The sequence below is a fragment of the Tamandua tetradactyla genome, chromosome 18 (assembly GCF_023851605.1).
Source record: "Tamandua tetradactyla isolate mTamTet1 chromosome 18, mTamTet1.pri, whole genome shotgun sequence".
Classification (NCBI taxonomy): Eukaryota; Metazoa; Chordata; class Mammalia; order Pilosa; family Myrmecophagidae; genus Tamandua; species Tamandua tetradactyla.
In genome coordinates this window covers 47,101,485-47,126,558 of record NC_135344.1, presented here as the reverse complement: position 1 = coordinate 47,126,558, position 25,074 = coordinate 47,101,485, and the positions used below count along the sequence as shown (strand labels likewise).

Sequence of the window (25,074 nt, the reverse complement as noted above, 5' to 3'; positions counted from 1 at the left end):
TTATTCTGTCTTAAAGCTGCATAATATTCCATCGTATGTATATACCACAGTTTGTTTGGCCACTCGCCTGTTGATGGACATTTTGGCTGTTTCCATCTCTTTGCAATTGTAAATAATACTGCTATAAACATTGGTGTGCAAATGTCCGTTTGTGTCTTCGCCCTTAAGTCTTTTGAGTAGATACCTAGCAATGGTATTGCTGGGTCGTATGGCAATTCTATATTCAGTTTTTTGAGGAACTGCCAAACTGCCTTCCACAGTGGTTGCACCATTTGACATTCCCACCAACAGTGGATAAGTGTGCCTCTTTCTCCACATCCTCTCCAGCACTTGTCATTTTCTGTTTTGTTGATAATGGCCATTCTGGTGGGTGTGAGATGATATCTCATTGTGGTTTTGATTTACATTTCTCTAATGGCCAGGGACATTGAGCATCTCTTCATGTGCCTTTTGGCCATTTGTATTTCCTCTTCTGAGAGGTGTGTTCAAGTCTTTTTCCCATCTTGTAATTGGGTTGGCTGTCTTTTTGTTGTTGAGTTGGACAATCTCTTTATAAATTCTGGATACTAGACCTTGATCTGATATGTCATTTCCAAATATTGTCTCCCATTGTGTAGGCTGTCTTTCTACTTTCTTGATGAAGTTCTTTGATGCACAAAAGTGTTTAATTTTGAGGAGCTCCCATTTATTTCTTTCTTTCTTCAGTGCTCTTGCTTTAGGTTTAAGGTCCATAAAACCGCCTCCAATTGTAAGTTTCATAAGATATCTCCCTACATTTTCCTCTAACTGTTTTATGGTCTTAGACCTAATGTTTAGATCTTTGATCCATTTTGAGTTAACTTTTGTATAGGGTGTGAGGTACGGGTCCTCTTTCATTCTTTTGCATATGGATATCCAGTTCTCTAGGCACCATTTATTGAAGAGACTGTTCTGTCCCAGGTGAGTTGGCTTGACTGCCTTATCAAAGATCAAATGTCCATAGATGAGAGGGTCTATATCTGAGCACTCTATTCGATTCCATTGGTCGATATATCTATCTTTATGCCAATACCATGCTGTTTTGACCACTGTGGCTTCATAATATGCCTAAAAGTCTGGCAGTGTGAGACCTCCAGCTTCGTTTTTTTTCCTCAAGATACTTTTAGCAATTCGGGGCACCCTGCCCTTCCAGATAAATTTGCTTATTGGTTTTTCTATTTCTGAAAAATAAGTTGTTGGGATTTTGATTGGTATTGCATTGAATCTGTAAATCAATTTAGATAGAATTGACGTCTTAACTATATTTAGTCTTCCAATCCATGAACACGGTATGCCCTTCCATCTATTTAGGTCTTCTGTGATTTCTTTTAACAGGTTTTGTAGTTTTCTTTGTATAGGTTTTTTGTCTCTTTAGTTAAATTTATTCCTAGGTATTTTATTCTTTTAGTTGCGATCGTAAATGGGATTCGTTTCTTGATTTCCCCCTCAGCTTGTTCATTACTAGTGTATAGAAATGCTACAGATTTTTGAATGTTGATCTTGTAACCTGCTACTTTGCTGTACTCATTTATTAGCTCTTGTAGTTTTGTTGTGAATTTTTCCGGGTTTTCGACATATAGTATCATATCGTCTGCAAACAGTGATAGTTTTACTTCTTCCTTTCCAATTTTGATGCCTTGTATTTCTTTTTCTTGTCTAATTGCTCTGGCTAGAACCTCCAACACGATGTTGAATAATAGTGGTGATAATGGACATCCTTGTCTTGTTCCTGATCTTAGGGGGAAAGTTTTCAATTTTTCCCCATTGAGGATGATATTAGCTGTGGGTTTTTCATATATTCCCTCTATTATTTTAAGGAAGTTCCCTTGTATTCCTATCTTTTGAAGTGTTTTCAACAGGAAAGGATGTTGAATCTTGTCAAATGCCTTCTCTGCATCAATTGAGATGATCATGTGATTTTTCTGCTTTGATTTGTTAATAAATTACATTAATTGATTTTCTTATGTTGAACCATCCTTGCATACCTGGGATGAATCCTACTTGGTCATGATGTATAATTCTTTTAATGTGTTGTTGGATTCAATTTGCTAGTTTTGTTGAGGATTTTTGCATCTATATTCATTAGAGAGATTGATTGGTCTGTAGTTTTCTTTTTTTGTAATATCTTTGCCTGGTTTTGGTATGAGGGTGATGTTGGCTTCCTAGAATGAATTAGGTAGCTTTCCCTCCACTTTGATTTTTTTGAAGAGTTTGAGGAGAGTTGGTACTAATTCTTTCTGGAATGTTTGGTAGAATTCACATGTGAAGCTGTCTGGTCCTGGCCTTTTCTTTTTAGGAAGCTTTTGAATGACTGATTCAATTTCTTTACTTGTGATTGGTTTGTTGAGGTCATCTATTTCTTCTTGAGTCAAAGTTGGTTGTTCATGTCTTTCCAGGAACCCATCCATTTCATCTAAATTGTTGTATTTATTAGCGTAAAGTTGTTCATAGTATCCTGTTATTACCTCCTTTATTTCTGTGAGGTCAGTGGTTATGTCTCCTCTTCCATTTCTGATCTTATTTATTTGCATCCTCTCTCTTCTTGTTTTTGTCAATCTTGCTAAGGGCCCGTCAATCTTACTGATTTTCTCATATAACCAACTTCTGGTCTTATTGATTTTCTCTATTGTTTTCAATTTCATTTATTTCTGCTCTAATCTTTGTTATTTCTTTCCTTTTGCTTGCTTTGGGGTTAGTTTGCTGTTCTTTCTCCAGTTCTTCCAAGTCAACAGTTAATTCCTGAATTTTTGCCTTTTCTTCTTTTCTGATATAGGCATTTAGGGCAATAAATTTCCCTCTTAGCACTGCCATTGCTGCGTCCCATAGGTTTTGATATGTTGTGTTTTCGTTTTCATTCGCCTCGAGATGTTTACTAATTTCTCTTGCAATTTCTTCCTTGACCCACTCGTTGTTTAAGAGTGTGTTGTTGAGCCTCCACGTATTTGTGAATTTTCTGGCACTCCACCTATTATTGATTTCGAACTTCATTCCTTTATGATCCGAGAAAATGTTGTGTATGATTTCAATCTTTTTAAATTTGTTAAGACTTGCTTTGTGACCGAGCATATGGTCTATGTTTGAGAATGATCCATGAGCACTTGAGAAAAAGGTGTATCCTGCTGTTGTGGGATGTAATGTCCTATAAATGTCTGTTAAGTCTAGCTCATTTATAGTAATATTCAAATTCTCTATTTCTTTATTGATCCTCTGTCTAGATGTTCTGTCCATTGATGAGAGTGGGGAATTGAAGTCTCCAACTATTATGGTATATGTGTCTATTTCCCTTTTCAGTGTTTGCAGTGTATTCCTCACATATTTTGGGGCATTCTGGTTCAGTGCATAAATATTTATGATTGTTATGTCTTCTTGTTTAATTGTTCCTTTTATTAGTATATAGTGTCCTTCTTTGTCTCTTTTAACTGTTTTACATTTGAAGTCTAATTTGTTGGATATCAGTATAGCCACTCCTGCTATTTTCTGGTTGTTATTTGCATGAAATATCTTTTCCCAACCTTTCGCTTTCAACCTATGTTTATCTTTGGGTCTAAGATGTGTTTCCTGTAGACAGCATATAGAAGGATCCTGTTTTTTAATCCATTCTGCCAGTCTATGCCTTTTGAATTGGGAATTCAGTCCATTAACATTTAGTGTTATTACTGTTTGAATAATATTTTCCTCTACCATTTTGCCTTTTGTATTATATATATTATATCTGATTTTCCTTCTTTCTACGCTCTTCTCCATACCGCTCTCTTCTGTCTTTTCGTATCTGACTCTAGTGCTTCCTTTAGTATTTCTTGCAGAGCTGGTCTCTTGGTCACAAATTCTCTCAGTGACTTTTTGTCTGAGAATGTTTTAATTTCTCCCTCATTTTTGAAGGACAATTTTGCTGGATATTGAAGTCTTGGTTGGCAGTTTTTCTCTTTTAGTAATTTAAATATATCATCCCACTGTCTTCTAGCTTCCATGGTTTCTGCTGAGAAATCTACACATAGTCTTATTGGGTTTCCCTTGTATGTGATGGATTTTTTTTCTCTTGCTGCTTTCAAGATCCTCTCTTTCTCTTTGACCTCTGACATTCTAAGTAGTAAGTGTCTTGGAGAACGCCTATTTGGGTCTAATCTCTTTGGAGTGCGCTGCACTTCTTGGATCTGTAATTTTAGGTCTTTCATAAGAGTTGGGAAATTTTCAGTGATAATTTCTTCCATTAGTTTTTCTCCTCCTTTTCCCTTCTCTTCTCCTTCTGGGACACCCACAACACGTATATTTGTGCACTTTATATTGTCATTCAGTTCCCTGATCCCCTGTTCAAATTTTTCCATTCTTTTCCCTATAGTTTCTGTTTCTTTTTGGAATTCAGATGTTCCATCCTCCAGTTCACTAATTCTTGCTTCTGTCTCTTTAAATCTACCAGTGTAGGTATCCATTTTTTTTTCCTTCTTTTCTACTTTGTCCTTCACTCCCATAAGTTCTGTAATTTGTTTTTTCAGGTTTTCTATTTCTTCGTTTTGTTCAGCCCATGTCTTCTTCATGTCCTCCCTCAATTTATTGATTTGGTTTTTGAAGAGGTTTTCCATTTCTCTTTGTATATTCAGCATTAGTTGTCTCAGCTCCTGTATCTCATTTGAACTCTTGGTTTGTTCCTTTGACTGGGCCATGTCTTCAATTTTCCGAGCGTGATCCATTGTCTTCTGCTGGCATCTGGGCATTTAATCAGATTTCCCTGGGTGTGAGACCCAGCAGGTTGAAAGATTTTTTCTGTGAAATCTCTGGGCTCTGTTTTTGTTATCCTGCCCAGTAGGTGGCGCTCGTGGTGCTTGTCTGTCTGCGGGTCCCACCAGTAAAAGATGGTGTGGCTCCTTTAACTTTGGAAAACTCTCGCTGTAGGGGAGGGTCGCCAGTCGCAGCGGCTTGGGGGAGTGCCAATCCGAATCTCCCAGCCGGCCCGGGAATCTGCGCGTGGGGTGGGTCGCCGGCCTCCACGGCTTGGGGGAGCACCTGTCCAAATTTCCCAGTTGGCCTGGGGCACCAAGCGTGGTGGGGGGGCGCCGGCCGCCGCGGCTTCGGGGAGTGCCTATCCACCATTCCCAGCCGGACCGGGAATCCACGTGTCTGGAACGGACCCCGGTCGCCGGTCTCCGCGTCTTGGGGGATCTCCGATCCAATTCTCCCAGCTGGTCCGGGGCACTGCATGTGGTGGTGGGGGGGGGGGGTGGCGCCAGCCGCCGTGGCTTGAGGGGATCGCCTGTCCAATTCTCCCATCCGGCCCAGGAAGGAGGGAGGGAGGGACTCCATCCGCCTGCCACCCCGGCCTGGAGAAGCTTGCGCCCCTCGGTGATCTCACCGTAGCGGGTTCTCCCACCAGTCAGCCATTCCAGAATGGGGTACGCTGTCTTCTTGGTCTCTGTCAGAGCTGTTCTGTACTGTTTCTACTTCCCTAGTAGCTGTTCTGGAGCAGGAACTAAGACCCGCGCGTCTTACTAAGCCGCCATCTTCTCCTCTAACCATTTTTAAGTGTACAGTTCAGTGGTGTTAATTACTTATACATTGTTGTGCTAACCAAAATTACTAAAAATTTTTCATCACCCAAAACAAAATCTTTATCCATTAAACAGTAGCTCTCTATTACCTCTCTCTACATTCCTTGGTAACCTCTATGTTAGCCTCTGTAAATTAGCATATTTTAGATATTTCATATGTGTGGATTCATGCAATGTCCTGTACTGCTTTAATTCACTTGGCGTGTCTTCACAGTTGGTTATCTTTTTTTTTTTTTCACATGGGTAGACACCGGGTATTGAACCTGGGTCTCTGGCTTGACAGTTGAGAATTCTGCCACCTAGCCACCATTGGACTGCCTATTCGGTTATTTTTATTTTTATTTTTATTTAGCTTTTTTTTATTGTATAGTATAACATAAATACAAACCAATAATTTTCAAAGCACTCTTCAAAAACTGGTTACAGGATAGATCCCAGAGTTTGTCATGGGCTACCATACGGTCCTGCCATATTTTTCCTTCTAGCTGCTCCAGAATATAGGAGGCTAGAGGGCTTAAATACTTTCTTATCATCACAATTGACTTTTTTTTCCTTCTTTTTTTTTTGTGAATAATAACATATGTACAAAAAAGCTGTAAATTTCAAAGCACAACACCACACTTTGTTGTAGAACATATTTCAGACTTTGATATGTGTTACAATTTTATAATTTTAGGCTTTTACTTCTAGCTGCTCTAAAATACTGGAGACTAAAAGGGATATCAATTAATGATTCAGCGTTCATATTCATTTGTTAAGTCTTGTCCTCTATGTATAATTCCACCATCACCTTTGATCTTTCCATACCTCTCTTTGGGGTTGTTCGGGCTATGACAATTCTAAATTTTTAATATTGGAAGGTTCTGTCACTAATATGGGGTAGGGAGATGGAACTATCTGATGTTCTGGAGAGGCTGGGCTAGGTGTGAGGACTTATCTGGACCAGTGACCCATCTGGAGGTCGTAGGTTTCTGGAAGGTTATTCTAGTACCTGGAACTCTTGTGGAATCTTGTATATTGCCCTAGGTGTTCTTTAAGATTGGCTAGAATGGTCCTGGTTGATGGTTGGCAGGTTATGATAGCAAAGTCTACCTGAAACTTGTGTGAGAGCAACCTCCAGAGTAGCCTCTTGACTCTGAACTCTCTCTGCCCCTGATACTTTCATTATGCTTCTTTCCCCCTTTTGGTCAGGATGTAATTGTTGATCTCATGGTGCCAGGTGTGGTTATCTTTTAAAGAGATAGCCTAGTCGGTTATCTCTTAAACTGGTTATCTTTTAAAGAGATTTAAATAAAAGGAAAAAAGGCCTTTTTGTCCATTTTCCTTCATCAGCTTCCTTCTGCTTGAAGGATGTTCTTTAATATTTCTTATAATGTAGATCTGCTGGTGATAAAATTTTTCAGCTTCTGCCTGTCTGAAAAAAATTATATTTATGATCGGTAAAGAATTTTTGGCTTAGGTTTTTTTTTCCTTTCAGTGCCTTAAATATGCTTCTTCATTGTCTTCTGGTTTCTACGGTTTCTGATGAAAATTCTGCTGTAATTTTTGTTTGTTCCTCTTGTATTTTTTCTTTCTGGCTGCTTTTATAATTTTCTGTTTGTCACTGATTTTAACTGATTTGATTATTGTAGGTAAAGTTTTCTTCATTTTTCTTATGGTTGGAATTTGTTGATCTTTTTGGATCCAATTATGCTTAAACTCCAGTTACCCTTATATTTGACTGCTTGTAGTTGTTTCATAGTTTAGTGATGCTCATTTCTTCTTTTTATTTTCTTTTTTTTCCCTTTCTGTGTTTCATTTTGTCTCTCAGGGATCAGTGTTCTTTATTGACAGATATCCAATATTTTGGAATACCAGGTTTTCATGTATTTATCTAGGTTTTTTTTAATTGTTTTACATGAGAGAATAAATCTAGTCCATATTGACCAGAAGCGAAAGTCCCTAAACTAACTTTTAATTATACAGAACACACAAATGTATTCTTCTTGTAAAAATTTAAAACCTGATTGCAGCACAATTCTTTGATGATTCACATTCCCAATCTCTCCCTATTCCCAGAGATTGCATCTGGTAGTAGTATGTTCCAGACCTTGTTCTTGCATTTACACAGATAGATACAAACGATGCATACCAAATATACCCGTAGAAACACTATATTATTTTTGGAATGTTTTCTTTCCAGGTTATTTCTACTTAAGTTGCTTCATTGTTTCATCTTTATCCAACAGGCAGCTAAGAAGGAGCATGCAGCTATCATTCTTTGGAGCACTACATCTTGGAAACAAGTGCAGAATTTAGTTTTCCACAGTTTGACTGTCACACAGATGGCCTTCTCACCTAATGACAAGTTCTTACTTGCTGTTTCCAGAGATCGGACCTGGTCATTGTGGAAAAGGCAGGAAACAATCTCACCTGAGTTAGGTAAAACAAAAGGTTGTTAGTGAAACAGTTGTATCCATTTTATCCACATTGAGCAGCTGTTGGACAAGAGAAGTAGAAATAATAGGTTGAGCATCTATTTATAGGAAATTTTTATTTTCACAGGTGCTTACACAAGCCAACGATAAAATCATATAGCTCCTATATTCTGAGCTAGTATTTTATAGGACAGGAATAATGAAGATACAACTAAAACTTGTGGTTGAGTAGATTCTCCTTTCTGAACTATTTTACAAAGATAATAATATTTGAAATTATGAAACTTAGACTGTCATCCTTAGACTTTTCCTACCTAGCCATCTTACTCTGATAAACAGGGAAGGATATTTTAGTCGTCCATCTGTGAATAACATGACCTCTGGCAAGTTATACACCTGTCTGCATTCTAAGCTTAGAATAAATTACAGAAAAGAAGATACCTTTGTTTTTTTCAGCAGGTTTACAAAATATTTTTGCATACATTTTGATCTTATGATATTTCTAGCCCCTAATTTTCTTGTGTTTTAGAGAATACTCAGGGACTATAGCACATACTCAGCAGATAGTACAGGTTCTTTTCTTTTACATCATTAGTGGTTTCCTCATGTACAGTGTTTACTTTTTAAAAGTTAAAGTGATGCTGATTACATCCATTAATTTCTTGTATCTTTACAAATGATAGATATCTTCCCCTTCCCTCCTAGTAAGCAGGCATTTTAGGTTTAATGTATATAAGGGCTTAGAAGTTTTCTTACATTTAAATTTTAGAGAAAAGCTATTGTTCTTATATTATTTAAGTGGTACATTATTTTTTCCCCATAGTTCAATATGCAAGTGACTCATTCCTGAGTAGGGCTAAATTAAATTGGTTCAGGCTTCTTCCATAGGTATAATGAACACCTTTTGTTGAGTATCTGGAAGACTGTGTTTGTCATTTGTCACTAAAGAGTGTCTGGTTAATATAGAAGTATCCCGTGCTAGAAAAATAACTGTATGCTACCTTCTGGTGAGGGGTCAGTTGCTTAACCTTGATCTACTGCAAAAGTCAACTTAGTTATAAATGACATGATGAATATAGTCCTTAAATGTGAGCTTCCAAAACATTAAAAAAAAAATTGTTCTCTGGTTTATGAGGGCTGTATGCATGTTTTTTTCAGAGCCAGTTTTCAGTCTCTTTGCCTTCACCAACAAAGTCACTGCTGTGCACAGTAGAATTATTTGGTCTTGTGATTGGAGTCCTGATGGCAAGTATTTCTTCACGGGGAGTCGGGACAAAAAGGTAATTAAAAAAAAAAAAACTTAACATTTTTCCAAATGTGAAAAGTAATATTATTATAAGAATGTTTGAATAAAAAGCACATGATCCTGCCTCTCTGACACAACTTATAAAATCAATTTATATATTCCCTTCTGTTTTTTATATACACATACATATGTGTATGAACTGTATACGTATGTATATGAAGTTACATTAGAATCTGTAAGTTCATTTCTTTGAAATATCAAAGATATGAAGAAAAGACATTCAGATACATAACTTTCATAAGATTGCTCCAGTGGAAGAAAAGTAGTAAATGAAATGGAGAAAAACTAAGAAGCTAAAAGGAAGCATAAGGGAAAAACAATTTCTAATTCAGAATATGGTTAACAGGGGAGATGCCTCATGTCATAATAAGTAAAAAATGCAAAATTATATTGCACAATGTAGGATGGCAGGAATGTGGGTGATTTTTATGTTTCTTTTTCTTTTATGGATTTCTGAAATTTTCTATAATAAATGATTACTACCACTGTATTTCATTGTGGTAGTAGAGGGAACCCAAGCTTCAAAAAAATTTAAAAAATAAGTGAACTAGCAGTATGTCCTTGAACATGATCCCTGCCCTGGAAAAGATATGAGTTCTCTGGGAAAATCTCTGCCTGGCCTCTGGTCTTTCTTCTATATTTATACTCTTTAAAATGTCTTTTCCTTTTTCTGCAGTTCCTTGAGACCAAAGGTGGTGAGGCAGTTGAGCATCACCTTTTCTCGCCCTGCTCCCTCTAGTCTTAGACATGTACAAATGACAAAAGCAGCTGACTAGCATGGGCATGGAATCACTCAGGGTAAACACTGAAATGTCAGCTTCTAAAAGATCTTTCTATCAGACTATCATTATTCTTTTGCCTATACACTTCTTCCCTGGCAATTATTTGCCCACACCGTGCTAGGTGCTAAGGAAGCAGGACAGCTTTTCCTCTCAGGGATTTGTCAGGGCCAAAATGGAGAAAACAGTATTCTCTGCAAGCTTGCTAAAATGAATTGTATTGGTTTGTTAAATGCTGCTGGAATGCAGTATGCTAGAAATGGGTTGGGAATTTATTAAGTTGCAAGTTTATAGTTGTGTGACCATAAAAATGTCCAACTAAGGCTTTCCTTTGACTCAGAGAAGGCCGATGTCTATCACTTGGGAAGGCACATGGCTAGTATCTGCTGGTCCTTGTTCCAGATTCCTTTGTTTCCAGCTTCTGATGTTATGGTTTCCTGTCTAAGCATCTGTGAGCCTTCACTTAGCTCCTCTGGGACACAACTGTGGGTTCTGGCTTGCTTAGCATCTCATGGGAAGTCATATACCAACGTCTGAGGGGCTCTCCATCTGTGAACATCCCTGTCTAAACATCGACTCTCGCTATTGGCACTCCAAGCATCTCCAAATGTCTGCATCCCTGTCGGCTCTCAAGCAACTGTGCTTTTCCAAAATGTCTCCCCTTTTAAAGAACTCTAGTAAACTAATCAAGACCCTCCTTGAATGGGTGGAGTCACATCTCCATATATTCAAAAGGTCACATCCACAATTGGGCACACTACACCTCCATGGAGTAATCTAATCAAAAGGTCACACCCACAAGTGAGTGCATCAATCTCCATGGAAACAATCTAATCAAAGGTTCCTACGCTGCAGTAATGAATCAGGATTAAAGGGCATGGCTTTTTTTCTGGGTTATACAACACTTCCAAACCACCACATGCATTTCTGCTTTTTTGGACACAGCTTCTTGTTTAGAATCTTGCTTTGGTACTGCATTTTGTGACTGTTGTCTGCTTCACTTCCCTCTCCATTTCTTTATAACCCATCATATGCCCTTGAGGTGTGAATTTCCAAGGAAACCTCATTTCTTAGAAGAGGGATCATCAAATTTAGGTACCTCCTGACAGCTGATCTGACTCTCTCAGCAGTGTGGTATAGAGCAGACCTAGGGACTTGATTGGTCCCCATACGTTTTGTGATAACTTCTCAGGTAGGTTCATGAGCCCCTTGGTGAGGATATGACTAATGGAACCTCACTGGATAAGAACTGGTTTCATGAGTATAAAGAGCATGAGTATAAAGACCACCCTCTGGTCTCTGGGCAGGGATAGTTCATTAGTAGATCATCATACTTAGGTAGTTATGGTTTCAGAGATGCCTGTCTTCACAACTGTGGCTTCTCTTTGATGCTTGAGATGCTCAAGTCCTGGGATATCATTCACAAATGTATGCTGCGTTTTAAAAGTAGAATACTAGAGCAAATATTCTGTGTTACTGTGCTATTGAAACCCTCCCTGATGCATTGCTAGAAATCTTTACAAAGAGAAAACTTTACAAAGTTTGATCTTCTGTGCTAGGTGGTGGTCTGGGGTGAGTGTGACTCCAGCGAAGACTCCATCGAGCACAGCATCGGCCCCTGCTCCTCAGTCCTGGATGTGGGTGGGGCTGTGACAGCTGTCAGCATCTGCCCAGTGCTTGATCTTTCCCAACGGTCAGTCTCTGTGTGGGACTTAGACTTACGTTTTCTTTAAGAAGACAGCTTGGTTCTCAATATTTAGCCACCTTATAGTTTCCCTTGGGGTTCTCTTAGCTTCTGACTTGCTGTTCTTTTCATAATGCTTATGTTTCTCATAAAAATTTTTAAATTAATGGAATGGGATGATTTAGAGTGATGATGAAAAGAATTGGGAGTATGACTCTTATTTCAACCAAGTACAGGATTTTAGTGCTTTCTCTTTAACAAGTGTCTTCATACAATGAGGGTCCCTGCAGCCAACCAAAGAAACACTTGCTGTTGGCTTTGCTGGCCGAGGTCAGAGGTAAACCTGTGTGTACATTGTAGAGAGGAGCCTCCTTGAGGACACAGTTGAGGAATGTGCCATATCCTGGGCTGGCGTGTTTAAACAAAGTCTTTTGTAAGCCAGGAACACTTGGGAACACTGAAGAATTCCTTTAGAGTCATGATGGAGATGACAGAAATTCATGCTAAGTTAATGGTTCTCTTTCCTCACCCTCCCTCTTAAAAACAGATACATCCTTGCAGTTGGATTAGAGTGTGGAAAGATATGTTTGTACACCTGGGGAAAAACTGATCAAGTTCCAGAAAGAAATGACTGGACCCACTGTGTAGATACAAGTCAAAGGTATTTTCCTCCTGCTTTTGTTTTCATCAGATTAGATAGAAATCATGAAGTCTTTATCACCCCATCTCATGCCATATTTGCAGAGAGAGGGATACAGATCTCTTGTTCATGTGCTCAGCACTAAGTGGTGGGATCTCTTTGTCCCATGAGTCTCTCTTTTGAAATTGTCTTATTATATTGCACTTTGTTTTTAGACGTTTGCTTGTTTTAGAAGTTTGCTTGGTGGCTCCGTGACAGAATTCTTGCTTGCTGTACCAGAGACCCGGGTTCAATTTCCAGAGCCTGCCCATGCCAAAAAAAAAAAAAAAAAAAGTTTGCTTGATCAAATTCTGTGTTTGCAGAAAATTGTCTTTACAAACAGTAACCATTTGAGTACAGTAGATTCGTAATAAAACTTGATTCAAAATATTGGTGGTTCTTTGTAGATGGAACCAGCCAAAATGTCCATCAACAGACGAGTGGCTAAACAAACTGTGGTATATACATACGATGGAATATTATGCAGCTTTAAGACAGGATAAACTTATGAAGCATGTAATAACATGGATGGACCTAGAGAACATTATGCTGAGTGAGACTAGCCAAAAACTAAAGGACAAATACTGTATGGTCCCACTGATGTGAACCGACATTCGAGAATAAACTTGGAATATGTCATTGGTAACAGAGACCATCAGGAGTTAGAAATAGGGTAAGATAATGGGTAATTGGAGCTGAAGGGATACAGACTGTGCAACGGGACTGGATACAAAAACTCAAAAATGGACAGCACAGTACTACCTAATTGTAATGTAATTATGTTAAAACACTGAATGAAGCTGCATCTGAGCTATAGTTTTTTTAAAATTTTTTATTTTTATTTTTTTCCCTCTATCATCATTTTATTTCTTTTTCTGTTGTCTTGCTATTTCTTTTTCTAAATCGATGCAAATGTACTAAGAAATGATGATCATACATCTATGTGATGATATTAAGAATTACTGATTGTATATGTAGAATGGAATGATTTCTAAATGTTGTGTTAGTTAATTTTTTTTTAATTAATAAAAAAAAATATATTGGTGGTTCTTTGAAATGGTCTAGATAATGTTTTGTAACTTTATGCTTGCAATTGAACACTTCGGCTCAGATGCCCTAATGGAGTAAACTGTCAGTGGCCCCTCAAAGCACCATGACTGATTTTCAAACACAATACACGTTCCCTGAACCTTTCCCAGGACCTTTGCCGCTTCAGCTGGTTTAGAGGGCTTGTCATTTACAACATCCCCACCCCCACCAACCTACTTAGACTCCAGGGATAATATCTTAATCTACTTTTTTACCCATCTTATTTAAAAAACCGTCTAAACTTTGAAAAAGTAATTGACATCATTCTGTATCTTATTTCTTAGGATTAATACTATTCAAAATAAAATTTCAAATACAGTTCCAGATAACAGTCTCATGCCGAGGATGATTAGGATAGTGGTGGGACTTGTGAGCACATGTCTTTTACAATATATTCCATCTAGGGGAGCATGTCTCCATGTGGGCAAAGCATGTAGTGATCATTCTAGTTGTACTCATTAAAATAATACTCTACCTTTATTGCCTTCTCTTCCACTTCTCTGATCATGGGTTTAGCAATTGAAAAAGTTTGTGCTGTTGGCATTCTGTAGGGGGAAGAACACCAATGAAATTCCATATTCTGGGTATTGGAAATTTCTTTCTTCCTGGGCTCCCCTCCCTTCTCTCTTCCAAGTCACTTGCATTGCCTAAATGTGGGACACTCACGGGAAGCGCCTTAGAAATCACAGGAAGAGGACATGCACAGAATTTGAGATTTTCGTTTTAAGATTTTTTTTGTCACTTACGGTGACTTAAGATTTGCAAAGTGGTACTAATTCCTGACCTACCATATTATGTTATTTGATTAGCTAATAATCCATTACCAAATTTCAAATACCTTTTTAATTAGTTTTCGCTAGTAATGAGATAATGTGGTAATATAAACAAGCACTGCTTTTTAGGTTGGTTCTCCAACTCTGTAGCTTGTAAATGTTACATGTTAACATGCTGGATTTAAAGGGCATTATGGAAAAAAAAAGAAACCCATCATTTCAAAGCTTAAATAGCATGTAAGTACTATACCTCAGAGTGACTTTCCTGGGAAGAATACACTACATACACTTGTTCCAGTGATGTCACTACTTCCAGTCTTTTTTTTAATGAAATGAGGCAACTTTAATATTGATCTGTAGTAAATGAGATCCCATTGATGTTGCTATCACTTAAAATGTTCTTAGAACTTTTAGTGATACAAGAAAATCAGTCTTAAGCCTTTTATAGTTTTATCCATTTTTATCATTTACTTTATTTATTTAGCTTGGCATTTATTTTACTTCTAAAGCTCAGCTCCAGATGTCTCTTGGATGCTTTCAGGAATCAAATTCATTCTTTAAGGATGAAGATGGGCTATTATTGAGAACAGTCAGTGTCATAGTCTGTCTAATGTGGAAGTGTTTCCTTTAGAAGAATTTCAGAAAACATTGAGGTGCAGCAGTATGTTGAAATTTGTGTAACTTCCCAGAATGACCACTTGCAGGGTCCTTTGTTTGCATTTGTTTCTGTGTGTGGATTTTAAAAATGTGTTTCATTACTTGAATACTGTACTTTAAATTTTCAGATTTTTAGCCAAAAGCACATTCTGTTGACAGATTTGAAGTGTAATTGACTTGTGCTCTGATATTGTATTTTCAGGATTTATTGCCTTAAAACCTGCTTAATATTTTCACTTTATTGCTTTTTTGGTTTAAGTTTTGTTGGGGATTGAATCATGTCTTCCACAAAAGGCATGTTCAAGTTCCAACCCCTGGTCCTGTGGGTGTGAACCCATTTGTAAATAGGACCTTTGAAAATATTTATTAATTAAGGTGCATCCAGACTGATGAGGGTGGGCTCAGTCCAACATAGCTGAAGTCCTTAAAAGCAAAGGAAATTGGGCACAGAAGAAGCCACAGGAAAAGCAAGAAGCTGGAAGTCAGTGGAACCCTGAAGAGAAAGAGGAAGACACCACCATGTGTATTGCCATATGACAGAAAAGCCTACGAACTGTAAAGATAGCTGGCCAGCTTTTCTGTCCACTCCTTCCTTTCCCTAGTGCTGCTTGGAACTCCAAGCTCCTGCCACACCAGCATCGCCGCTGCCCTGCAGCCACCATCACGATCATCTACTGGGACCTCTTCCTCAGCCATGATGAGATGGTCTCCGACATTTACAAGATCCGGAAGTTCACAGATAGGCTGTGTTTGGAGGTGGAGGGGATGATGGTCAGTAGGACAGAGAGTGACATTGATGACACACTTATTGGTGGAAATGCCTCTGCTGAAGGCCTTTAGGGTGAAGGTACTAAGAGCACAGTTAACACCAGTGTTGATATTGTCATGAACCATCACTTGCAGGAAAGCAGCTTTACAAAAGAAGCCTACAAGAAGTACATCAAAGATTACATGAAATCAATCAAAGGCAAACCTAAAAAACAGAGATCAGAAAGAGTAAAACGTTTTATGACAGAGGCTACAGTGCAAATCAAGCACATCCTTGCTAATTTCAAAAACTACCGGTTCTATATGGGTGAAAATATGAATCCAGATGGTATGGTTACTCTCCTTGTCTACCATGAGAATGCTGTGACCCATATATGATTTTCTTTAAAGATGGTTTAGAAACAGAAATGTTAACAAACTTCGCAGTTCCTTGCATCTAGCACCTATCATGATAACTGGCTGCTACTTTTTATCTACACAATACCAGGACTTAGACAGATGGACCTATGCCATCTTGAACTCATTTATTTTGACCTTGATTTATTTGGAGTGGAGGCAGTGTTTTTAAGAAAAGCATTTGTAGGTTGTCTGAAAATAAGAATACATTTAAATTCAAAAAAAAAGAAAACATAGCTGGCCAGCCACAAGATACTGACTCTGAGAAGAAGCAAGACTTTCTAGCCTTTGAAACTCTGAGCCATTCCATCGCATGGTATTTGTTTTAGCATCCTGGAAACTGAAATAGTTTTTGATTTTGAAAAGTGAGGTTGCTATGACAAATACTCAAATAGGAATTTTACTTTAGAATTTTGCTCTAATGGGTAGAGGCTAGAAAACCTGTGAGGTACTTGATGGAAAAGCCCAGATTGCTTTGAAGAGACTCTTAGTAGAAATATGAACATTGAAGTTACTTCAGGTAAGACCTTAGAGGGAAATGATGGATGTTTTATTGAAAATTGGAAGAAAGGTGATTCCGTTATAAAATGGCAGAGAAGTTGGCAAAATTGTGTCCTGATGTCAGATTGAAAGTGGAACGTAAGTGATATATACTTGGATATTTTGTTGAGGAGATTTTCAAGCTAAGTATGGAAGGTGAAGCCTGCCTTCTCCTTGCAGCTTATAGTAAAATGCAAGAGGAAAGGGATAAGCCAAGAACTGAACTTTTAAGCATAAAGAAGCCAGAAATGGATGGTTTGGAAAATTCTGAGCCTATCCAGATACTATGCTCTATTAGTAGGGCCAGAACTGACTCTATCAGGGACCTTCCTGAGTTTTTGGAAAGTGAGTCTCCCAAGGATAGGGCTCCCTATAAGGATATAACTGAATGACCCTTTGCTAAAGATGGTGTACTGAACATAGATCTAGTCAGCCATTTCATTGGACGTCAGGATTGGAAATGCAGTTATGAAGAAAGAATATGTGAAAAGTTGTGTTGTCTGATGATTTGAACCTTTGTGACCTGTACACAAAGCCAACAAGATTTTTGCAAAACTTGTATGAGCAGAACCACTGCCAGCCTGGACTGAAAGAGACAGAGAAGGTTTAAACTGAAGGAATAATGACTTCAGGGTGAGAACCATGAAAGCCTATGTAGGGACCAAAGAGATATGTAGCCAAGAGAGCAGGCTCATCTACATTTGGAAAGGGCAGGTCCACCCCTGAGCTTGGAGGGGGCAGACCATCTGCCCTGGCATTTAGAGGAGGTGGGCCTTGTGCCCCTTTGTTCAGGAAGAGTGCTGCTATGCCAACATTCAAGAGATGGTGGGGGCTTGCACCCTGCAATTCATGAAGAGCCTAGCTGCTATCCCGATGCTTGGAGATCATGGAGTGGGGCCTATATCCTGGCATTCGAGAAGAGCCTATCCCAATGGGATCTACACCATAGTGTTCAGGGAGAGCATGGTTGCTGTGCAAGTGCTTAGAAGGGAGTGGGGCTGCAGCTTCATCAGGCCTGGATGACAAAGAATCAAGCCACAGATGTCTCTCAAAGCTTGAGATCTAATAGAGTTTGTCCTACTTGTTTTCAGACTTGTTTAGGACCCATGACCCTCTTTTCTTTCTAATTTCTTCTTTCTGAAATAAGAATGGTTATCTGTCCCACCATTGTATACTGGAAGAAGATAACCTGATGTCTGGATTTCAAAGGTCCATCAGACAGAGGAATTTTGTCCCAGGATTGACCACACCCATAATTGATTTTGATGAGACTTTGTACTTAGCATTGTTACTAAAATGACTTAAGGATTTTAGGATGTTGTGTTGGAGTGAATGTATTTTGCATGTGGGAAGAATATGTCTTTGGAGGTCCAGAGGGCGGACTGTTGGGGATTGAATCATGTTCCCCACAAAAAGGCATGTTCAGGTCCCAACTGCTGGTCTTAGGGTTGTGAATCTATTAGTAAATAGGACCTTTGAAGATACTGTTGGTTAAGGTGTGCCCAAAATAGAGATATTTCGGGCATACCTTAAGGGTGGCCTTTAGTCCATCAAGGTTGAAGCCCTTAAAAGCAAAGGAAATTGGACACAGAAGAAGCCACAGAAGAAGCAAAAAACTGGAAGTTAGCAGAATCAGAAAGAGAAAGAAGACGCCACTACGTGCATTGCCATGTGATAGAAAAGCCAAGGAACCCCAAAGGTTGCCAGCTAGTCAGAACATGCCAACTCTGGGAAGAACAAGCCTCCTCACCTCTGAAACCATGAGCCAGTAAATTCCTGTTCTTAAGACAACACATTGTATGGTTTTATTTTAGTAACCAGAAAACAAAAACAAGTCTTTGCTAATTTGTAGATTAAATATGTAGAGAATGCTGTATTTTCATGGGAATTTATTAGTCTATGTTTGGCAGCATTCTTTATCTGTTTTTCCGGGGGGGCTGGAGAATAATTTGAGTGTCTTGCTCAAGGTCATACAATTAAAAGTCACATTGAAGACCAGGATTCTTTCACACTGTGACTTTAGGCAGTTCATTAACCTTTTGTTGTCTTTCTGTACTCAGCAGTAAAAATGTGAGTCCAAACATCTAAGAGAGATATCCAAAAGAATAAAATAATATAAAAATGTTGTGAAATTAGAATTCTTAATTTAAAAAATCATATTTAATAGTTTTCTGAAAGGCTGCTTTATTTTATTTGTTTATTTTGGACTGGAATTCCTCTATTTTTGTTTTTTATATTTAGTGTGCCTTTATCGTTACAACCTACTTTTTTTTTCTTTTTTGTAAAAAATAGCGTATATACAAAAAAGCAATAACTTTCAAAGCACATTGCAACAAGTAGATGTAGAACAGATTTTAGAGTTTGGTATGGGTTACATTTCCACAATTTAGGTTTTTACTTAGGTACTGGAGTCTAAAATATCAATATAATGATTCAACAGTCATACTCATTTGTTAAACCCTACCTTCTCTGTATGACTCCACTATCACCTTTGATCTTTCTCTCACTCTTTAGGGGTATTTTTCTAACTTTTTCATGTTGAAAGGGGCTATCAGTAATATGGGATGGGGGGATGGAACTAATTGGTGTTCTGGAGAGGCTGGCCCCCTGCACTTCAGGACTTATCTAATCCTGGGACCCATCTGGATGTTGTAGGTTTCTGGAAAATTACCCTAGTGCATGGACCTTTGTAGAATCTTATATATTGCCATAAGTGTTCTTTAGTGTTGGCAGGAATGGTTTTTGTTGCAGTTTGGCAAGCTATGATAGGTGTCCAAGTGAAGCTTACGTAAGAGTAACCTCCGGAGTAGCCTCTTGACTCTTATTTGAACTCTCTCAGCCACTGATAACATATTTGTTACACTTCTTTTCCCCCTTTTGGTCAGAATGCCATTGTTGATCCCACTGTGCCAGGGCTAGGCTCATCCCTGGGAGTCATTTCCCATGTCTCCAGGAAGACTTTCACCCCTGGATGTCATGTCCCATGTAGTGGGGGTGGGCAGTGATTTCACCTGCAGAGTTGGGCTAAGAGAGAGCCACATCTGAGCAACAAAAGAGGCCTTCCAGAAGTAATTCTTAGGCATACCTATAGGTAGGCTAAGCTTCACTACGTACATAAGCTTCACAAGAGCAAACCTTAAGATCAAGGGCTTGCCCTATTGATTTGCGTGTCCCTAATGTTTGACACAATGTCAGGTAGCATAGTTTAATAGTTCCATATTTTTTCTCCCGTTGAAAGGCTACTTTTAATGTCCATTTCCTGAATGCCACTCTGATCATTATAATAAAATCTGACAGAAGTCCATTGTCTATTTCTTGCTCTTTTTGGTAGTGTCATTGGCCAGTAGGTATTTAGTGTGGCAGTTTTAAATAAATAGAATAAGATGTTTTTAAGGGTAAGATAGATAAAATTGCTAGAATATTAATGAAGGTGTTTAAAATAGGAAGAGCATACTGATTAAATTAATATTTAGGTGAGTACCTTGTAAAATATTTTGTAGTCATTGTGTACATTCATTTCATTGTTTCTTTATTTTTCTTTTAGCCAAAGTCATACACTCGCTATCAAAAAATTATGCTGGAAGAATTACAGTGGGAAAACTGAACAGAATGAAGCAGAAGGTGCTGAATGGTTACACTTTGCAAGTTGTGGTGAAGATCATACTGTGAAGATACACAAAGTTAACATACGTGCACTGTAATGGACTTGACTACAAGTATCTTAAGGAATACAGTCTTTGATGTCTTAAAATATTTATCATGTGAATGGATAACCTTTCTTTAGCATCATAATTTAATGGAGCTTCATTTTTAAGCAGTAGCCCTTATTTGGATCATGGACCCTTTGAAAATCTGGTAAAAGCTGTGGACCTTTTTCTCAGAATTATTATGTATGTACATACACCTGAACTTTGCACATTCTCTCAGAGATTCCCAGACCTTCAGATCTGCATCATCAGTCCCAAACTAAGAACGTCTGTTCGTTCTTATTCATGACCAGATTTTTCTAATTTTGTGTTAGTTTTGGTCTTTTTTTTTCCCATATGCTCCTCTTTGGGACATGCCAGTGTTTATTGCTCTCTTTAAAAGGAAGACATAGAAAATAAAAGAAGGAAATCCAGATTACTTGATTTTTATTTTAAGCTTTTGTAAATAAGCATAGCACACAAAGTGTTCTAACCCTCTCTTAACCTTTTCTTCTCAGTACACACCAATCATTCGAGGAGTTAGGCAGGCAGTTGTAAGTTAGAAATTCAGTCTGTCCTTTCCTTTGTTCTTTAGAAGTACATAGGTTCTTATTTTAGGGGTTAATTAGGGTAGAATATCCTGATACTTAAATTGATAGATATAGATAGGGGCTGAAAAACTGAGTTCTGAATCATTTATCTGACAAAGTCAACGTGAAGAATGTCCTCCAGGTACAAGGTCTAGCTGGTGCAGGTGGAAGAAGAGGGTACCGGAGATGGAAGTTTAGCTTGTGAAGCCGGGGGTTAGGAGGGCCAGGACTGTCAGGCAGCTGGGAGTTGGGTAGAGAGCTTAAGGGCTGATGTGACAGATAGTGACGAACACTGGTTGTGAGAGTGGAGGGTTGCCCCACACCCTATTAGAACATGGAGTTACTGCAAAGTGGCAATTAAATGAATACTGTACATGATATACTGAAAGAAGAGATGAGATTTTCTTGATAGGAGTTTATGCCATTATCTAACATATTTTGCTTCAAAAGGTGTTAAATGATATTTTGCAGTGGCTAAATGGAGTTTTCTAGACCAGTGCTGTCCAATATTTGTAGTTCAGAAAAAATACAATGTGAATTACATATATAATTTCAAATTTTCTCTTAGCCACATAAAAAGTAGAAGGAAACGTGCAATTTATTTTAATAACATTACCTTTAATCTAGTATCTCCAAAGTATAGTTTCAACATAAATCAGTATTAAAATTAACATTTTACATATATAATATATTTTATAGTTAAAGCTCCTTAGTCTAAGCTAGCCATGTTTCAAGTGCTCAGTAGCTGCATGTGGTTAGTGGCCATCCATATTTGAGCAGTGCAGCTCTAGACTGAGTGTGTAAACTTGTCTTAGGCCTTTAATGAGATGGGTGTGTGAGAGAGAGACAGAGAAAGTGTAAGCACCATGGTAGTAAGCATCTGAGCTTCCCAACCACGGAGAACAGAACACTCTGTATTATCTTTTACCTGCTTATCAGCTGGTGAGTGTGGGTCTATTTTGCTTCAAAAGGAGTTAAATGATGTTTTGCAAAGCCTAAATGGAGGCACCTGGGGGTTTGCTTCAATCCCAGTGCATGCAGGCCTCAGTGGCCTGGGTTTTTTGTGACGTAGCTCCAGAATCAGTCTTCAGAGCAGGCTAGTCCTATAGTTCCTTTTCCAGCACAGAACTAAACCCTGTAATGCCATCTGAAAGCAGACCTAGAGTTGGAAGATAAAATTCCCAGTTGTTCCCAAATTAATTTGTTCATTTAGTTTGTATACACACAATTTTCCAAAGTCATTCTAAACTCATCGTCCTTGTTAATCACTGATGTAATGCAGCCTGGAAACCATGCAGAGCACTTGCTGTATGTTTGGGCAGTCTGTGTAGCACTTCATGTTTGTTTACACATGTTAATCTGCCAGAGAAGCACTATTTGTATCATATTGTAGTGATTCATGATATCTAAAGCAAAAAGGCCGTATTTGGCACTTTAGAGGAGCTGAGACGTATTTCAAAATCCCCAACCTGCTCTTTCCCATTCCTCTTAGCATCACATTTCTCTGATCAGTTCACAGCATCCTATTTCAGATTGATAGAAAGCACCAGCTTAAGTAGTTGCTATCCTCTGACCTATATGGCTTTCCTAGACAGAGGAGAGGTGAGGGAATTGCTATTCCAAGTCCATGTTCATCTTGGACAACAGGGAGCCAAATCAAATCACTACAGTGTCTCCCCGCCAACTTGAGGGGAAGTAGAATTGGTTATTGATTCCAAAGGGAGAGTATGGGATTTGGAGGAGACTGCAAATTCAGAAATAAAGAATAAAGCACAGATTTTTTTTTCTCTTTTTAAAATTAGTAATCCTGGTAGTCTTAGCAAATCCTGGATTGCCTGTAAGAGACCTTCCATGTTACCTACTGCAGTCCCTGCTTGACCGCATGTAGTGGTTTACGAAAAGGGAGAGACTTTTCCCTCCTGCAGTATGGCTTCAGAATATGATATTCTCAAGCACTGCGTTTTAAACTTTAGGGTGCATCAGAATTAGAATCATCTGGGGGCTTTCTAAAACACAGATTACTGGGGTCCAAACCTAGAATTTTTACTGGTTTTTTTTTTTTTTTAATTTTTAAATATTTGTATTGAGGAATCTTAACCCATATACTTTCTACACATGGTGCACAATCTGGCTCACAATATCATCACATATTCATCACCATGATCATTTTTTAGAACATTTACATCACTCCAGAAAAATGAAAAGAAAAAACATAAATACCATACCCTTTACCTCTCCCTCTCATTGACCACTAGTATTTCCTTCTGCCCATTTCCTTCTACCCAATTTATTTACCCTTTTCCCCCCTATTATTTAATTTTTATTTTTATCTATTTTTTTACTTATCTGTCCATACCCTGTATATAAGGAGCATCAGACACAAGCAAACCTAGAGTTTTTTGATTCAGTAGATCTGGGGCGGGGGGGTGGGCTAAGAACTTGCGTGGCTGACAGGTTCCCTGGTATTGCTGGTGCTGCTGGTCCAGGGACTGATGACACCATTGCTCTAAAGTAGGGTTCCATGATGGCAGCATCACAGGATGACACTACTTCTCTGGCCCTAGCTCAGACTTAGTAAATGAGAATCACTGGCGTCAGGACTCTTAATTAAAGATCTCCAGGAGATTATTGTGCACCCTAAAGTTTGCTAAGCACTTTCCTCTTACTGTAACACAACTAGTAATTTATTAGAACATAAACTACAACAAACAATTTTTTGATGACTACCTTGAGTTGTGTAATACCTGTGGATGAAGTTCCTATCTTTAGAAGTCTTCCCCAGTAAGTTTTTTTTTTTTAATTTTTTAAAAAAATTTTTATTAATTAAAAAAAATTGCAAGAAACACAAACATTCCCAACACATACACTCAGCAATTCACAATATCATCACATAGTTGCATATTCATCATCATGATCATTTCCCAGAACATTAGCATCAATTCAGAAAAAGAAATAAAAAGACAACAGAAAAATATAACAAACAGAAAAAAAAATTTTACGTGCCATACCCCTTACTGATCCCTTTTATTGATCACTAGCATTTCAAACTAAATCTATTTTAACATTTGTTCCCCCTATTATTTATTTTTATTCCATATGTTCCTCTCTGTTGACAAGGTAGATAAAAGGAGCATCAGACACAAGGTTTTCACAATCACACAGTCACATTGTGAAAGCTATATCATTATACAATCATCATCAAGAAACATGGCTACTGGAACACAGCTCTACATTTTCAGGCAGTTCCCTCCAGCCTCTCCATTACATCTTGGATAACAAGGTGATATCTACTTAATGCATAAGAATAACCTCCAGGATAACCTCTCGACTCTGTTTGGAATCTCTCAGCCATTGACACTTTGTCTCATTTCACTCTTCCCTCTTTTGGTCGAGAAGGTTTTCTCAATCCCTTGATGCTGGATCTCAGCTCATTCTAGAGTTTTTCTCAATCCCTTGATGCTGAATCTCAGCTCATTCTGGGATTTCTGTCCCACGCTGCCAGGAAGATCCACACCCCTGGTAGTCATGTCCCATGTAGACAGGGGGAGGGTGGTGAGTCTGCTTGCTGTGTTGGCTGGAGAGAGAGGCCACATCTGAGCTACAAAAGAGGTTCTCTTGGGGGTGACTCTTAGGCTTAATTTTAAGTAGGCTTGACCTATCCCCTGTGGGGTTAAGTTTCATATGAACAAACCCCAAGACTGGGGGCTCAGCCTATAGCTTTGGTTGTCCACACTGCTTGTGAGAATATCAAGAATTCAACTTGGGGAAGTTGAGTTTTCCCCCGTTCTCACCATTCCCCAAAGGGGACTTTGCAACTACTTTTCCACTCACTGATCAAATCACTCTGGAATTCATCAGGGCATCCCCTGGACAAACCAACAAAATCTCATGTCGTATACAAAGTTCCATGTACTTAAGGTGTTCAATCAACTATCTACATAAGTTATATTAGGAGATGCACTAGTCAAAGTATAGATTTGTACCAAATAAACATTTTTTGCTTTAGTCTCACACATTAGTTGGAATTTTAAAATATTAAGTACCATCTATTTTCAGCACACTGCAGTAATGACATTCTTTTGTTCTTCCTCATGCAAAAACATTTTAAAAATTTGTACATTTAGTCACTATCATTATACACTCTAGGCATTC

General features: G+C 38.3%; 1 protein-coding gene and 1 pseudogene across 3 annotated transcripts in view; both read left to right on the top strand.

The window, feature by feature from the left end:
* The window catches only part of ELP2 (elongator acetyltransferase complex subunit 2), a 66,399-nt gene extending 45,631 nt beyond the window's left edge, over nt 1-20,768 (top strand). For 2 of the 3 annotated variants that reach the window (XM_077135608.1, XM_077135606.1), the window contains 5 exons: nt 7,787-7,979; nt 9,134-9,255; nt 11,620-11,753; nt 12,292-12,405; nt 20,191-20,768. In XM_077135608.1, coding sequence (XP_076991723.1) covers nt 7,787-7,979; nt 9,134-9,255; nt 11,620-11,753; nt 12,292-12,405; nt 20,191-20,347 — 720 coding nt within the window. In that variant the 3' untranslated portion in view covers nt 20,348-20,768. The remainder of the gene's footprint in view (nt 1-7,786; nt 7,980-9,133; nt 9,256-11,619; nt 11,754-12,291; nt 12,406-20,190) is intronic. The other variant, XR_013165173.1, reaches the window with a different exon arrangement.
* Nucleotides 13,490-18,699, top strand: LOC143662641 (translationally-controlled tumor protein-like; annotated as a pseudogene).
* Nucleotides 20,769-25,074: the final 4,306 nt, after the last annotated feature.